Raw genomic sequence first — 17,910 nt, 5'->3', positions numbered from 1 at the left:
TAATAGATCTTAATTACATTGTCAACAGAGTGTTAAATCAAACATGCTATTATTCTAATTTAGACATTCTGTAAATTTAAGGTTGCAATCTAGTCAATTTCTATTCTCTGTCAGCCTGGGGAAATGAAACAAAGTTTAAATTTCCTTATTCATTCTGTCACTTAGATCTCTAATTAATCTTTGCTGCGTGCCTGCTTAGTCTCTTCAGTTATATCCGACTCGTCGGGACTCTATGCACTGTAGCCGACTAGGCTGCTCTGTCCATGGGATTCTCAGGCAAGAACGCTGGAGTGGGTGGCCATGCCCTCCTTCAGGGGATCTTTCTGACCCAGGGATCGAACCTGTGTCTCCTGTGTCTCCTGCTTTGCCAGCGGATTCTTTACCACTGAGTCACTGGGGAAGCCCTAATCTTTCCTATCAGGTAGCAATAAACACTAGCCAAAGGACTTGTGGACTCAGCTGTCCTGGAATGCTCTCAGTATTGGGTCATCGAGCCACACAAATCTTCATGTCTATTAACACTTTGAAATTAGAGTCAAAAGATGTCACAGAAGATGATGAGGCAAAAACAAATAATATAAACATAAACAATCAGATTTAGATGAAAATCCTTCCAATTGGGAATATTTTTTTTTCTCAGAGACATTTCTTTATACTATCACAAGAATATAATTATTTAATAATTTTAATGAAATTCAAGGGTCATAATGCCAAAGATATGAGAATGCAAAAATAAAACCCCAAAATAACCGGTGTTATCCAGCAGATTTTAAAAACTGTATTTTTTTAATAAAGCAAAAGAAATCAAGAGGTGAGAAAATGACTTGAGGTTCATGAATGTTAAATGCCCTTTACTTGACACCTGGAGAAAATGATAGAGGTCAAAGGGGAAAGAACTCATCAATGTATTACTTACTTCTTTATATCCAAAGATGATGCGTCCATCCATGAGGAGGGTTGCTTGGAATGTGAAGCTTCCCAGGTTGTAATTATCCTGGAGATGTACATGGTCCCATTGGACAACAAGCGCTGTGCCTATAAACCCCATTGGAACAGAAGAAATGCGATGAGAAAAATAACTCAATCAGTTCTGGTGGGAATCTTCACAAAAGCATGGATCTAACTTTCTCATCTAGTAGTTGTGCTACTTGAATTGTATATAGTTAACTGGAATTCTGTTACTGAAATAGCATTTGGGATATTTATAAAGAATTGAGTATTCTCTAAATCTAACCTCATACTGAGGTTAATATTGAGCCCAGTATGGGGGAATTTTGCCTTAGGAAGTCCATTAATGTTAATGGGTTTACTGTCTGCTTAAATTTCCATGAGCCACTTTCAAAATGCAACCCAAGTGACTTGAATGAACTTCAAATACATTTGACAAATGCTGAGAGAGAAAGGAACACATTCAGGGAAGCTAGCATCACTTATAACAGACTTGAAGATGTCTCTTCCATATTTAGAATTATACTCTTCTGTGCTGAAGACATTTCTTTAACACTAATGGGAATTTTCTTCTTTTATTCACAATGCCTGCATTTCTGTCTTTGTAGTATTGCTTCTAGAAGGTTGCAAGGTAGCTTTAAGTGCCCCAGGCTAAGATTTCTGAAGCCCCCTTGAAGTACACTGGGATGACTCTTCAGTGCTATATACCACAGTCTGATAAGTCAATCTGCCAATGTTTACTATAAAATTATTAACATGAAATATTAATTGAAACACAGCTTAATAGCCACCAATGAGACAACAAGGATGAATCTGGAGGGGCACTAAGCTAAGTGAAATAAGCCAAAAAGAGAAAGAGAAAAACTGCATGGTATCACGTTCGTGTGAAATCTTAAAGCAGGGACTAGAGTCTGGGGCAAAAAGAAATGCTAACAAAAGGATACCAACTTTCATTGATATAATAAATAAGGTCTGAGGATCTGATGTGTAACACAGGGAATACAGTGTCTGGCACTGGAGGTATGTGTGCTTGCTCACTCGCTCCAGTCATGTCCAACGCTGTGACTCCATGGACTGTAGCCTGCCAGGCTCCTCCGTCCATGATATTCAATTCTGGGCAAGAATACTGGAGTAGATAGCCATTCCCTTCTCCAGGGGAACCTTCCTAACCCATAGATCTAACCCATGTCTCCTGCATTACAGGTGGATTTTTTACTGTTGAGCCACAGGGGAGCCCAACACTGTATAATATAATCAAAATTTACTGAGAATAAAACCTAAAGAGTTCACATCAGAAAAACAAAAGGTACATATGTGAGGGGATGAATATGTTAGTTAATTTGATGGTAGAAATTCTTTTCCAAGGTATACATATACCACATTATCACACTGTACACTTTAAATACAGAAAAATATTTGTTTCTTTGAGGTAAAACTTTATAAGTAAAAACATTATTTTTGACTTTTACCTTGGTATGTTTAGTCATAAGCAGCACCTAAGACATAGCCCTGTTTTAAGTGAAAATCCATGTCTATTCCTTTCATGGGCATCTCTGTATCTCTACTACTTTTTTTTTTTTTTTCTAAACTGGAAAAGGCGAGGACAGTAATAACCAGGAAATTTTCCATAATTGTAGAAGTAAAAGGGTCTTCTGATCATGAAATGCCTCTTAACAGCTTCTTTTCCTTCACACGTGTCCACACCTTTCAAGATCTGGTCTCCTCGTAATTCCTATCCTTGCTAATTTCTATCTTCACTAATTTCAATCAGCACTTTGATGGTGCAGAGAGAACACGGAATTGGCAGGCAGATGATCTAGACTTGGGTCCTGCCTCTCAAACTTTTTGTGTGACTTTGGACACAATCTGCTTGAACCTGTATCTTCTGCAACATGGGAAGACTAATTTTCACTTTCTAGAGATTTCTGCATTCAGCTCCCAAATACATAGTTTCTGCACATTCTTGTGCATAAAAGAGGTCTACCTCTTTTTGAGTAATTAAATGTTTTTAATGCAAATTCTGATGATGATATTCTCCCCATATTATTATAGCAGGCTTTATAAAATAACACTAAAATGTGTGAATAAGTCCTATCACAGCTCCTCCAACATTTGTTAATTTAAGTGGGTCTACTGGTAAGATTGCTGTTGTTTAGTTGGTAAATAGTGTTTGACTCTGTGACTCCATGGAATGTAGTCCACCAGGCTCCTCTGTCCAGGGAATTCTCCAGGCAAGAATACTGGAGTGGGTTGTCATCTCCTCCTCCATGTGATCTTTTCGGCCTAGGGATCGAACCTCCGTCTGCTGCCTCTCCTGCATTGGTAGGTGGATTCCTTACCACTTAGCCACAAGAGAAGCCCACTAGTAAGATTAGTTGAGTGTAAATGTTATCTTTAAATTTTAAAATTACCTACATTAAAATTACCTTCTTAAATTTTAAAATTATCTCTATTTTGTTTTATGAAATAATCAATATTTCAAGTTTCACCTGTTATTAAATCTAAAACCCTATAGTCCACAGGTTAGTGAGAGCGGCTTCTAGAGATATAATCTTATATTTCTCTTAGCAGATAATGATCACATATTGCTCTCTAGGTAGCACCTAACACAGGAAGCAACTAGATAAGTGAATCAAAAAACATTTTCTTTGGTCAGCTACGAGGTAGGAGAATAACCTGTCAAGAGCAAAACTTGGACTCAAGCATGGAATTTACCAAAGAGCTGGGTTAGAGTGGTGCATCTCTTGGCTTATGACTGACAATCATATGTTGTTTCTCTGATGATGGACACAAAATCTAATGGCACAGTTCCTCCTGGTGGAGCTGAAGTTGTTATTTAAGCTCATGTTACAGACTACATGAGTTACTGCACCATCCTATGTGCTTAACGGAACTGAGCAGCTGGAACTTAGTATCGCTAGGGTGATCATCAAACTTTCTGATCAGTAGTGGATGCCAATTTTTTAATCTCCAAAATAAAAACAGGCAAGTAGGCTGATCTAGGGGCATTTAAGGTCACTATTAACTCCAAATTTTCTGATTCTATGTTTGATTAGGTTTATGATTTCGATAAGAATTATGCTTCTAATCTGCTATTTATGAGCCATCAAATTATTTTTCTAATAAAAGATTTAGTTTAATAACTTTTCTAGTTCTTGTGCATTAATATTCTGTGACTTCCTTACACTCCAGTAGTTATCTAGTCTGGCTATCATATCTGGAAGCATCGTCTGATTTTTAAAACCTAGTGTTTTAATACTGCAGAAATTTCATCTTAGAAGAAATGTTCTAAACTGCCACTGTCTCCTTTAGAGAAGTTTTGCTTTCCTAAAATGTTGAGTTTCCCATCCTTAAGCACTCCTTCAATGATCCTAACCAATCAGAATTAGAAATATTTCAGTAAGTTGCTCTGGTATGAAAGGACTTTGTGAAGATCCTTACAATATTGAGAAGTGCTTCTATCATTTAATAAAACACAGAAATTACTAGCTTTTATTATTATAAGAACTCAGTATTCCCATTGATTACTACACAGAAGATATTTCAATAAAGTAAAAATACAATAGTTCTTGAGTATTTGTACTTTCACAAGTCTCAGAATTAAAAATCAATTTACATACTTAATTTTTTTCATTTATTCATTCATTGTATAATTATTGAGGACCTACTGTGTATTGAGTTCTCGTGCCAGGTATGCAAGAGAAAATCATTTCTTATAAATAGCCACTGGCCTTTAGAATCCAGTTGAAGTGGCACATATCAATTTTTCAAAATCATTTTAATAAAGATAAAATTTAACTACGGAGCTACTTAGGCACAAGATATGTGAGAGAGTGTATGGGGAAGGAGACAATATGTTTTATGATTTTGATGTTAATGATATAAACACTTGATCAACAGAACCTTGTGTCTATGACTAAATGTCTCAACATAATCTAGTAAGTGACAAAGCTTGGAAAATACTCAACTTTCTAAACTACATAGGGTAGATTCCTTAGGTGATTCAGGAAATAAGCTTCAGATAAGTTGCTCACTGTAGTTCTGTCTAAAGTATACTCAAAATCTGCTTGTATATCTTTGACCCTTTGTACGTCAATTTCCTTTAAGTGAGAGGACAGAATATAACAGTTCTTAACATAACCGAAGGAAATAATTATTATAGTTAATATTTAGAGTTAACTTCATTTATTGGAGCATACTTTGGTGTTATTCAAATTGTTTGAAATCTGTTTCTCAAAGTGCACATCTGAATGTGTTTAGTTGTCTTCCTCTTTTGCTATTTTGACTTGTAAAATGACTTTATCACACTGGCCAGATCTCTTTCAGCAAAGTGATGTCATTTTCCCAAAGCTGAGGTCACCAGTAAGTCTATGCTACCCTACGGTTAATTTCTCCCTTGGTCATTAAGGCAAGACAAGAGGAGAAATAACTCTGTTCAGGCCACATGCTTCTATTTTTTAAAAGATGATTCTCATATGGGCAAATAAATAATATTTTTGTATTGTAAAGAGTACAGAAATTTCTATTTTTAAGTTTCCAAAACAAACTCTCTTTTCCTATATTCTTTTTCTATCATAGTTACAGTCTTAACTAAGATGTAGACAGGAAAATTCATTTATGTTTTTAGGAACATCAATTTCTTACTTAGGTTTGGGGGCATTTAGTGACATAGTCTACTTCTTCCTTGACTATTTTGTGTGTTCCCCTAAAGAATTAGTAGGGATAGACTGTTGTCAGTATATACGATAAAATTTAACAGCTCTATTTCATATTTCAAAGTCAGGAAAACTTTTTCCGTAAGTGAATTTTGTTGTTTAGTTGCTGAGTTGTGTCTGACTCTTCTGCAACCCCCTGGACTGTAGCCACCAGGCTCCTCTGTCCATGGGATTTCTGTACTGGACCGGTTTGCCATTTCCTTCTCTAGAGGATCTTCCCTACCCAGGAATCATACTCACGTCAACTTGGCAGGTGGATTCTTTACCACTGAGCCATCTGGGAAGGCCAAGTGAATTTTAATTACTCACTATCCTATATTTTCTGGAGAAGGAAATAGCAACTCACTCCAGTACTCTTGGCTGGAAAATCCCAAGGATGGAGCAGCCTGATAGGCTACAGTCCATGATGTTGCAAAGAGTCGGACACGACTGAGTGACTTCACTACTACACCATCCTATATTTTCAAAATATACAAATAGTTTATAAGTTTTAGAAATTTAATATCAATATATTATGCCACTTGTCTCTACCTAAAAATCAGAACTAAAAAATTTTCCTTATTTACTTCTTTTTAGTAGGAAGGACTTACTTCAAATAGCATCAAATAAATGTGTTTGCTTTGTCCAAAACAATGTTTGCTGCAACTCATTTATTATATTCCCTAATACATGTTAATAAATGTTTGTTAAATGAGCAAATGAATGAATGAATACGTGAGTGACATTTTACCATATACTTTATCCACTTGTTATAGTATTAATTGGTGCAGTATAACATTCGTTACCTCAGGCTATTTGCACCAGTTAACAAATCCAGTCTAAACCCAACATTACAAAAATATTAATATGAATCTGATGATCAGTGTTTATAAGTATACATTCAGCAAAATATAGGCTAACCAACACATACCATTATCAAAATATCTGACAGTTGAATTTCTGGATACACTGGGATCAAAATTTGCCATTAAAGGTGCTATGTACTGTGTGGCCGTTAGCATTCGGTGCACAACTTCACCAGTGTATATGAAACCTGTAATTAGAAAAACAGGAGCTTGTTAAGAAAAAAACAGAATATTTTAATTAAAATATCCCAACTCCACTTCACTGACATTTTGAAAAATCACAGTAGCTAAAAAAAGAAACATAATTAATATCTTAATATCTGATCAGCAATAGTTGAGTCTGGATTAATATGGTAGCAGAATAATATACAATATGGTAGCAGAATAGTAATCATAAACTTATTATATGTACAATTAAGTGTGTGACTTAAAGTCACTTAAAGTGACTACTATCCCAAGAGATTATTAGGGTGAAAAGGCTAGGATAGTACTGTAAGTAATCCAAACATTAAATCTGCCTTTAGTAATCCCTTGTTATTTTTATACTAGTCAAACAGGTAAGCTCAGTTTACAAATTAATGTATTCTCATGATGTTCAGTTACACATTCTTAATCTCAGTTTAGGACATTTTAGAATTCACACATACATATATTTAGTACTAAAATGCAGAAAGTATTTTGAACCATCTATTCAAAGTTGAAAGGAAGCTAAGCACTAAAGGATAAACTTCACATTTCTCAGATTGCTCAAGTAGCACCGTATCAAGGAGTTAGTCTATATGTAACCATTGATAATGCACAAATACCTCTCTATTTAGAGAGTTATCGATGTCAGCCTATTTCAGCTATTGGATAACGAGAGGGAATTTACTATGGAGAACTTCATCTTGAATTAAATTTCAATAGTGCCCATGTTACAACTCTACCCACTTTCAATTATTCACACTGGGTTTATTTACTTTGTGGATTATCCATGACAAATTGTTAATCCTATACTGGCTTCTGGCCTCCAAGGTCTTTAGCTGCCTAAAAGGAGAGTCAGCTCAGGGAATACTAATTTCTAATATTAAACTAGGAAGTGCACAATTAAGAACATATAAAAACATTCATATACATACATTAACCAAAGAAAATTCAAAGCAAGTTATTTGTGACAATGCAATTGTAATGTTTAGGTAATTATAAGTTAACTACATATCTGGGGTTACTATAGATCATTTTTATATTAATATTTTCATAAGAATTAATTTAATTTTTTAAGAATTAATTTTAGAAAAAGCAGAATTAAAAAAAAAACCCACAAAATTATGTTGAATTTAAACCCCTAAAAGTGTAAAACTTTTATCTCATTTCATGGTCTGAATAAAGCTTTCATTAGCATATCATGGCCCTCATTGTTTCAAATTCTCTATTGCAATTTCTAGTAAGTTATTGGAGAATTAAATCTGTAGTTTGTTATTGTTGTTTAGTTGCTAGGTCATGTCCAACTCTTGTGAGACGCCATGGCCTGTAGCCCACAGGGCTCCTCTGTCCATGGAATTTTCCAGGCAAGAATACCACGGTGGGTTGCCAATTTCCTTCTCCAGAGGATCTTCCTGACCCAGTCTCCTGTACTGGCAGGCAGATTCTTTATCACTGAGCCACCAGGGAAGCCCTAAATCTGTAGTTATTTAGTTTGAAATCAATTTCTGTCTTTCCAGCAGTGTCTTCTTTCCTTTGACTTCCTTTTTATTTTTCACCAAAGGCATAATTTAATCATAGCCATTCAGGTTTTAAAAAGATTCTTAAACTGGTAAAATCTTTAGCATGTTATAGTCATCAATTACTCTTTGTTCCTCATTCACCAAAAAAAAAAAAAAAAAACTTTCAAAATAAATTCCCAGTGTCTTGAGCAGAACTTTGTAATTTGCAATGTCACACAGCTCAAGTGTACTGAAAGACGACAGTAGGGTGAAAGTCATTGCTTTTACTTGATTTCCCTGTAGATTCTCAGAGTCATGCTCTCAGTGTTCAAAGTCCAACACCCTTAAAATTATAAAGATGAAGAGTGACTATTTTTCAGGGTCTGTGATTTTTTTCTCTTATCCTCACCAGTGTGCCTTTTATAATTTCACCATTAAAAGGAAGACAACAATTCTATAAATATAATCTTTTAAGGAAAAGATTGATTTACACTCTGAAAGTGTTCTTTCAGGGTCAATATCTCTGGATAGTTATTCCTCTACTTTAAATTTTCCATGTACTAATAAGAGAAACTGATTGAATTAAAGAATAAGGAGAGCAGTAATTCAAGGCAGTAAGATAATTTTAAATCAATACAATATTCATTCATTGAAACAACTGCAGTAAGAAATTGCAGCAGCAATTCCTAAAAACAGAATTGAAAAATACAGTCATAAAAGATTTCAGATACATAATTCTCACTATTTTTAAAATAAATAAGATTACATTTATTTTATAGATTTCTCAAAATGTTATTCTCCATTCTGTATAACCCAGTTTTCAGATAAGGAGAATCACTCTCTCGCTTCCTCTCATCAGGAAAAAGTTTTCCAGGACTAGAATTTCTCAGATTTCAAAGGTGAAGTCTCAAACTGTTCCCAAAGAACTAAGTGAAAAGATGAAAGAATTTGCTAATGTGTAAAAGCTATATTTGTATGCTAAGTCACTTCAGTCGTGTCCAACTCTGTGTGACCCCATAGACAGCAGCCCATCAGGCTCCCCCGTCCCTGGGATTCTCCAGGCAAGAACACTGGAGTGGGTTGCCATTTCCTTCTCCAATGCATGAAAGTGCAAAGTGAAAGTGAAGTTGCTCAGTCGTGTTCAACTCTTAGCGATCCCATGGACTGCAGCCCACCAGGCTCCTCTGTCCATGAGGATTTTCCAGGCAAGAGTACTGGAGTGGGGTGCCATTTAAACTATAGGAGTATTACAATTGCTACAACTTCTACTAACAAGAAGAGAAGTGAAAAATTGCTCAGTCATTTGCGACTCTTTGCGATCCCAAGGACTTTAGCCTAGCAGGCTCCTCTGTCCGTGACATTTTCTAGGCAAGAGTACTGGAGTGGGTTGTCATTTCCTTCTCCAGAGGATCTTCCTGACCCAGGGATCAAACCCATGTCTCCTGCATTGCAGACACTTTACCCTCTGAGCCACCAGGGTAGACCCACTAACAAGAAGCTGCTACTATAATTACTAGCACATCTGCCACTATGATTAATCTGCTGCCACTATTACCATTAATACCACTACCACGAAGACTAATGTGAAAAACAATTCAAGAATACAAAGATTCCACTACTCCATACAATGAGTTTAATTTTGCTAATTCAGAGAATATTTGTTTTCTTTAGCCATATGAAACCCAATTCCTCCATTATCTTAGGTTAGTTCTTAATGACTATAAAGTAAAATGCTTGAATGTAGCCATGGGCCCTACTGAGTTCTCCTTACACTCCTAAGTTTTAAAAATATCATTTTAGAAATGATTAATAACTGAGTGGAGAGAAACCTTCCAGGCCTGCTGAGAGCAGGGAGGGAAGTGTAATCAGGTGTTGAATAAGAACCAGCTATGCAAAGTAAAGCATCCTTTATTTGAATAAATTTTTTCCAAATCTTCAAAAGCACTCATAGCTGTCTCTTGTCTTTAGTTATCTAGGGCATGTCCAGTTGTACAGAAAAAATATTTCATTTTTCTGGTCTTTCACATTTTAAGGTAATTTAGGTAACACATATTTACTGTTTTTAAATTTTTTTTTTTTATTTTCAAGCTTGGTTGTAGCCACTTGAAAAGCTGATCACAAAATGTCTCTTTTACTCATTACGTATTTCTAGTTTAAATAGAATTTATCTACCTGGTCATAAGATTTGTAGAAAAGTGGTTATTACTGAGCAAATGTGTAACTCAGTGATACTTCCACTTAAAAAGTCCAAATAAGAGAAGCAAATGTGTTTAGATTTTTGAATTTCAACAGTTACACACTTCTCTTGCTTTCATTACTAAGCCTAAAGTCAAGTTCTGAGCTCAGCTATAATTGGCAGATTTTCTCTTGCAACTGAAGGATCTACTTTGCTATTTCTGTAGATGGTCTCTGCTGCTAAGTCACTTCAGTCGTGTTTGACTCTGTGCGACCCCATAGATGGCAGCCCACCAGGCTCTCCCGTCCCTGGGATTCTCCAGGCAAGAATACTGGAGTGGGTTGCCATTTCCTTCTCCAGTGCAGGAAAGTGAAAAGTGAAAGTGAATTCTCTTAGTCAGGTCCGACTCTTCGTGACCCCATGGACCAGCCTACCAGGCTCCCCTGTCCATGGGATTTCCCAGGCAAGAGTACTGGAGTGGGTTGCCATTTCCTTCTCCAGTGCAGAAAAGTGAAAAGTGAAAGTGAATTCTCTTAGTCAGGTCCGACTCTTCGTGACCCCATGGACCAGCCTACCAGGCTCCCCTGTCCATGGGATTTCCCAGGCAAGAGTACTGGAGTGGGGTGCCCTTGCCCTCTCTAGTCACTTGAATAATCTATAGTTCTAAATTTGTACACCTCCTCAAGCATTTGAGAATTCTATCACTGTAAGTCCTGATATGAATAACCCCTACACAATAATTATATATTTACTAACCATGATTACATATTTATTAACCACAAATATTATTCTGATAATTGTGAGATTAGCCAATACCTATGTGGTGCTAGTTCACTTTAATCGTATTCCACTCTCTCTGACCCCACAGACTGTAGCCTGTCAGTCTCCTCTGTCCATGGGATTTTCCAGGCCAGAATACTGGAGTAGGTTGCCATTTCCTTCTCCAAGGGATCTTTCTGACCCAGGGATTGAACCCACATCTCTTACATCTCTTGCATTGACAGGAGGGTTCTTTACCACTAGCGCCACCCAGGTACCCCTTTCCAATAAAGTCTTGTGCTTTTTCAGTACATGTGTCTTCCTGAACAATTCATTTTAGAATATTAAACAAGAGCCTGCTCTTGGGTCCTGGAAGGGGTCCCCTCTCAGGTAACAGTTTCACTCAGAGGGTGGCACACACAGAAGGGGCCTGGAAACTGCACACATACACCCTTCCCCTTCCCTTTGCCTTATGCATCTCTTCCATTCAGGTGTTCCTGAGTTGTATCCTTTATAATAAACCAGTGTGTATATGAGTGAAAATTGCTTCGTTGTGTCTGACTCTGCAACCCCATGGACTGTAGCATGCCAGGCTCCTCTGTCCATGGAATTCTTCAGACAAGAATAGTGTAGTGGGTAGCTGTTCCCTTCTCCTGGAGATCTTCCCAACTCAGGGATGGAAACCAGGTATCCCGCATTGCAGGCAGATTTTTCACCATCTGAGCCACCAGGGAAGCCCAAGAATACTACAGTGGGTAGCCTATTCCTTCTCCAGGGGATCTTCCCAACCCAGGAATCAACTGGGGTTTTCTGCATTTCAGGTGAATTCTTTACTGGCTGAGCTACCAGGGAAGCTCCAATACCTATATGCATGTGTGCTAAGTTGCTTCAGTTGTGTCCAACTCTTTGCAACACTATGGACTATAGCCTGCCAGGCTCCTCTGTCCATGGAGATTTTCCAGGCAAGAATACTGGAGTGGGTTGCCATGCCCTCTTCCAGGGGATCTTCCTGACCCAGGGATTAAACCCGTGTATCCTATGGCTCCTGTAGTGAAGGCAGATTCTTTATCACTGAGCTACCAGGGAAGACCCCAATACCTATATGGGCCTTACCAATTACATAATTTTTATATATTTTCTTCAATGTGTCCTTATAATAACTTTGAAAGGAATTACATTATTGATTTTGTTGTTGTTTAATCACTAAATTGTGTCTGACTCTTTGTGACCCCATAGAATGTAGATCACCAGTCTCCTCTGTCCATGGGATTCTCTATGTAGGAGTGGGTTGCATTTCCTTCTCCAGGGGATCTCCCCCACCTGGGGATTGAATCTGCATTGCAGGTGGGTTCTCTACCTCTGAGACACCAGGGATGTCCACGTTATTAATATTAGTATTATTACTATTAGGCTTCCCAGGCGGCACTAGTGGTAATGAATCTTCCTGCCAATGCAGGAGATGCAAGTTTCCATTTATTAAATGAAGCATGTAATGAAGCTGGATAATTTGCTTAAAGCCACATGGCTAGAATTGGTCTCCAAATTTTATGACCCCTTCACAACATACTTTAGAATTCATTACATGTCAATAACTAGACATTCTCCCTCACTGGATTTCATTCTTAAAGAGTTTGAGGAAGAAAAGACCTGTTGTCTCTGTGAAAGTTCCAACACCTCCACCTTACAGCAGAGCGGCAGTCCTCTTAAGTCCTGCTACTTTTACTGTACTGCTTCAGCCTCTATTCTTTTAACTGCAAATTGAATAAGTAGATTTAAATTAGATTACTCTAGTGAAAGTGAAAGTCGATCAGTCATATCCAACTCTTTGTGACACCATGGACTCTTTACCAACTGAGCTAGGAGGGATGTCCTCTATTACAGTCCCCCAAATGACTCTCAGATTGGTAGGTGAATGACATATGAGTAGAGAATTTATTTAATGGTGAAATCAAGTTATTTCGAATAATTTTACTTAAGTTCTTTGACTTTAGTGACTTAAGTTCCTTGGCCTTTCTGTGCCTCAGATCTCTAATCCATTAAATGGAGGAATAATCATATCAATATCATTGGATTGTTATGATGGTTGAATGAGTTAATAAATAAAAAACACCCAAAGACAGTGTTTAAAACAAAAATGTGCAAGAAAAAAACAATCAATTAAATTCTCCCTAGAGGGGATGGAAAGTCCCATGGGCGGAGGAGCCTGGTAGGCTGCAGTCCATGGGGTAACTAGAGTAGGACACGACTGAGCGACTTCACTTTCACTTTTCACTTTCATGCATTAGAGAAGGAGATGGCAACCCACTCCAGTGTTCTTGTCTGGAGAATTCCAGGGACAGGGAAGCCTGATGGGCTGCCGTCTGTGGGGTTGCACAGAGTTGGACACGACTGAAGCGACTTAGCAGCAACAGCAGAGGGGATGGGAGGGAGACCCAAGAGAGAGGGGATATATGTATACTTATAACATCTATTTCTGCTTTATTGACTATGCCAAAGCCTTTGACTGTGTGGATCACAATAAACTGGAAAATTCTTCAAGAGATGGGAATACCAGACCACCTGACCTGCTTCTTGAGAAACCTGTATGCAGGTCAGGAAGCAACAGTTAGAAATGGACATGAAACAACAGACTGGTTCCAAATAGGAAAAGGAGTACATCAAGGCCGTATATTGTCACCCTGCTTATTTAACTTATATGCAGAGTACATCATGAGAAACGCTGGGCTGGAAGGAGCACAAGCTGAAATCAAGATTGCCGGGAGAAATATCAGTAACTTCAGATATGCAGATGATACCACCTTTATGGCAGAAAGTGAAGAAGAACTAAAAAGCCTCTTGATGCAAGTGAAAGAGGAGAGTGAAAAAGTTGGCTTAAAGCTCAACATTCAGAAAACTAAGATCATGGCATCTTGTCCCATCACTTCATGGCAAATAGATGGGGAAACAGTGGAAAAAGTGACAGACTTAAGCTCCAAGATCATTGCAGATGGTGACTGCAGCCATGAAATTAAAAGATGCTTACTCCTTGGCAGGAAAATTATGACTGACTTAGATAGCATATTAAAAAGCAGAGACATTCCTTTGCCAAAAAAGGTCTGTCTAGTCAAGGCTGGTTTTTCCAGTAGTCATGTATGGATGTGAGATTTGGACTGTGAAGAAGGCTGAGCACCGAAGAACTGATGCTTTTGAACTGTGGTGTTGGAGAAGACTCTTGAGAGTCCCTTGGTCTGCAAGGAGATCCAACCAGTCCATCCTAAAGGAAATCAGTCCTGAATATTCATTGGAAGGACTGATGTTGAAGCTGAAACTCCAATACTTTGGCCACCTGATGCAAAGAACTGATTCATTTGAAAAGACCTAATGCTGGGAAAGATTGAAGGCAGGAGGGGAAGGGCATGACAGAGGATGAGATGGTTGGATGGCATCACTGACTCAATGGACATGAGTTTGGGTAAACTCTGGGAGTTAGTGATGGACAGGGAGGCCTGGCGTGCTGTAGTCCATGGGGTCACAAAGAGTAGGACATGACTGAGCAACTGAATTGAACTGGTGTGTGTGGTAGACAACTTGCTTGAAGCAAACAAATGAAGTTTTTGCATAATTCAACTTGCATTTTGCACAAATGCCATTTTATGAATCATAATACGTTATCCCATGCTATCTAAGCCAACCTCTTTCAGACAAATACATGCCTGTAATTCAGTCAGGGTTTTAAACAAAATCACATGTAGCAGCAACTGCTAATATGAAAATTAAGAGTTGTGGTAAGTTATCTGGTAAATGTCTGCCAGATGCAACCATACAATGATGGGTTTCATGTGACTGGCTTCCGTGAGACAAAATTGTTGCTAGCAGATCATGCAGTTCACTCTGAGGATACTGGTATGCACATGCAACTTCATTAAAGGAAAAAAGAAAGAAGAAACATTTCTGAAACTCATGTGAACTTACTAACCATGGGTACCTAGGAAGCAAACTATACTCTTCTCAATCATCAAATACATTTCCTCTACAATTCCAACCACCTGTTAAGGTAAAATACATCAATCATATTTTATATAATGAAAACTTATATATGTCAAATGGAGAAGGCAATGGCACTCCACTCCAGTACTCTTGCCTGGAAAATCCCATGGACGGAGAAGCCTGGTGGGCTGCAGTCCATGGAGTCGCTAAGAGTTGGACATGACTGAGCGACTTCACTTTCACTTTGCACTTTCATGCATTGGAGAAGGAAATGGCAACCCACTCCAGTGTTCTTGCCTGGAGAATCCCAGGGATGGCGGAGCCTGGTGGGCTGCCGTCTATGGGGTCGCACAGTTGGACAAAACTGAAGTGACTAGTAGCAGCAGCAGCATATATGTCAAAGTACATCAACTCTCAAAGACTCCTTTATTCTATTGGCTTAAAGCCACATTGGGGATTACAAATTACAAGTTATCCTCCGGGGAAGAAAAACAACCAGTGACAGCTTGGTTATTGGCTGTAAATTATATACATGAAATTACCAATATAAGCATTTATGTTGAGGATACGAAGTGCCTCTCTTCAACCCCAGAAGGGAAGAACAGGAGCTAGAATTGTGTAGGTGAGTAAAAGAAGAGAAACAAAAACTTATAACTTCTTTTGTTTTTTCATGTTTTCCAAGCTGTATGATCCCAACTCATGTCAATACTTACTCTCATTGAGTTGCAATTTCTTCTGTAAATCAGACTAAAATTAACCCCCTTTTAAACAACACTGCTGTGTGTATTAGCTGGTGAAAAGGTTCTCTACAAATGTGGGTGCAATTTTACCACACAGAACATATACATCGAGCATTTCATTGCTCTGACATACTTTTAAAATCAGAGCTCTGGGGAGGCCCATCGGCCACTGCATCATTGATTCCTCTCCTCTTGAGCTCCTGATCACTGAGGTCCTGGTCAGGCTCGAACTTCTGTGATATTTCCACCCTCTTGAGACACATGCCCTGTTTACAGTCTCAGACTTGTGATCTTAATTCTGTTTTCTCAGATGTTTGGGTAGTTTGGTCCCTTAAGGTGATGAGTGCTCAATGAGAGGGACAAAACAGCCATAACAAGAGAGCACTGACCCAATTGTACATTCATACTGCACAACTTGCACTTTGTACTTTCAATATGCCCTCCAATTTGAACACTCTAAATGGAATGCTGAAAGAAAAACTCTATTTGGGAAAAGAAAGAAATTTATAACGTATTTGGCTTTGTTTTTATACACATATGTGTGTGTTTTGTGTGCATACACACCCCTGCTGCTGCTGCTAAGTCACTTCAGTCGTGTCTGACTCTGTACGACCCCAGAGATGGCAGCCCACCAGGCTCCTCCATCCCTGGGATTCTCCAGGCAAGAACACTGGAGTGTGTTGCCATTTCCTTCTCCAATACACACCCCTATATATACACATATGTATATGCATACATAGGTATATATACATATGTGTATAGAGAGCACGTGCATGCACATCTTAGAGTACAGAGATTTTGTAAATCCATTCAAAACACATATTGAGTATCTCAAAATCTGAAGCACAATAAAAATCCAATCAGCTTATTTCTTCTAAAAGCATTTTAAGTATGATTTTACCCATTTTGCTGATTCCTTTTGCACAGCCCTTCAATATCTTGATTAATACCAACTAGATTGGGCTTTTAAAAAGAGCATTTATTTTCACTGATATAATGTATTCTTACATAATATTTATCAACTCTGTTTTGGGAAAACCTGTAGTTACTGAGAGCAGTGAGAGATTAAAAGAAGCCCTAAGACCTTTGCGCATTTATAATAATTCTAATAATTCTCTCCCAACTCTTTCCCTCACAGTACATGAAAAAATAAACAACCAAAAAAAATCAAGTTTGTTTATTCAAGGTTATCCCTTCCTAGTGTTGCCTCAGGGGAGAGTTTATGAGGATGTATATTCTTCCACCAGAGAGTTCCTACACAGAGCTACTCATATTCATTCAGGATATGGTCAAGAGGCAGAAGAGAATAGAATTTGGTTAGAATTACTATATATCTCACAAACTAGATCCTAATTCAAATGTTAGAGATTCTATTTCTTATAATTATTATGAAAAAATTGGATTGAATATATTTATTTTGATAAAAATGCCAATAAAACATTTTTCCTTGACCTTTGGAGTCATTACAAAGATTGCTTAGATTCTAAAATGCTTAAGTACATATTCAAGCATTCATACACATTCAACTAGGGACATTTTTGATGTTCAATGAATTTCTGTTTGCTTTTATATGTGCCCATGTATTTTTCTTCTTACTTTGTACATACCTTAGACAGAAAGAGAATCTAAACCACGAATCCTTAGATATCTGAAAATGTTATTTTCCTTCCTACTCTATTGCTGCTGCTGCTGCTAAGTCGCTTCAGTTGTGTCCGACTCTGTGTGACCCCAGAGACGGCAGCCCACCAGGCTCCCCCATCCCTGGGATTCCCCAGGCAAGAACACTGCAGTGGGTTGCCATTTCCTTCTCCAGTGCATGAAAGTGAAAAGTGAAAGTGAAGTCGCTCAGTCGTGTCCAACTCCTAGTGACCCCATGGACTGCAGCCTACCAGGCTCCTCCATCCATGGGATTTACCAGGCAAGAATACTGGAGTGGGTTGCCAGTGCCTTCTCCATCCTACTCTATTAGGGATCTTATTTTTCCATTTCCTTCTCAACATTTTTACTTCAATTATATCTTAACATCTCATTATCCAACTGAAGGAAAGCAGTAGCAAATGTTATTCAAAAAAATGGCTC

General features: G+C 38.0%; 1 protein-coding gene across 7 annotated transcripts in view; it reads right to left on the bottom strand.

Annotated features, from left to right (window-relative positions):
- The window catches only part of PLXDC2 (plexin domain containing 2), a 430,201-nt gene that overhangs the window by 125,518 nt on the left and 286,773 nt on the right, over positions 1–17,910 (bottom strand). For all 7 annotated transcript variants that reach the window (XM_005214189.5, NM_001077928.1, XM_015473986.3 and 4 more), the window contains 2 exons: positions 6,574–6,696; positions 917–1,035 (listed from right to left, as the gene is read on the bottom strand). In XM_005214189.5, coding sequence (XP_005214246.1) covers positions 917–1,035; positions 6,574–6,696 — 242 coding nt within the window. The remainder of the gene's footprint in view (positions 1–916; positions 1,036–6,573; positions 6,697–17,910) is intronic.

This window comes from Bos taurus, chromosome 13 (assembly GCF_002263795.3).
Source record: "Bos taurus isolate L1 Dominette 01449 registration number 42190680 breed Hereford chromosome 13, ARS-UCD2.0, whole genome shotgun sequence".
In the NCBI taxonomy this organism is placed as follows: domain Eukaryota; kingdom Metazoa; phylum Chordata; class Mammalia; order Artiodactyla; family Bovidae; genus Bos; species Bos taurus.
The sequence above is the reverse complement of the archived record's forward strand: the minus strand, read 5'-3'. Positions and strand labels throughout refer to the sequence as shown.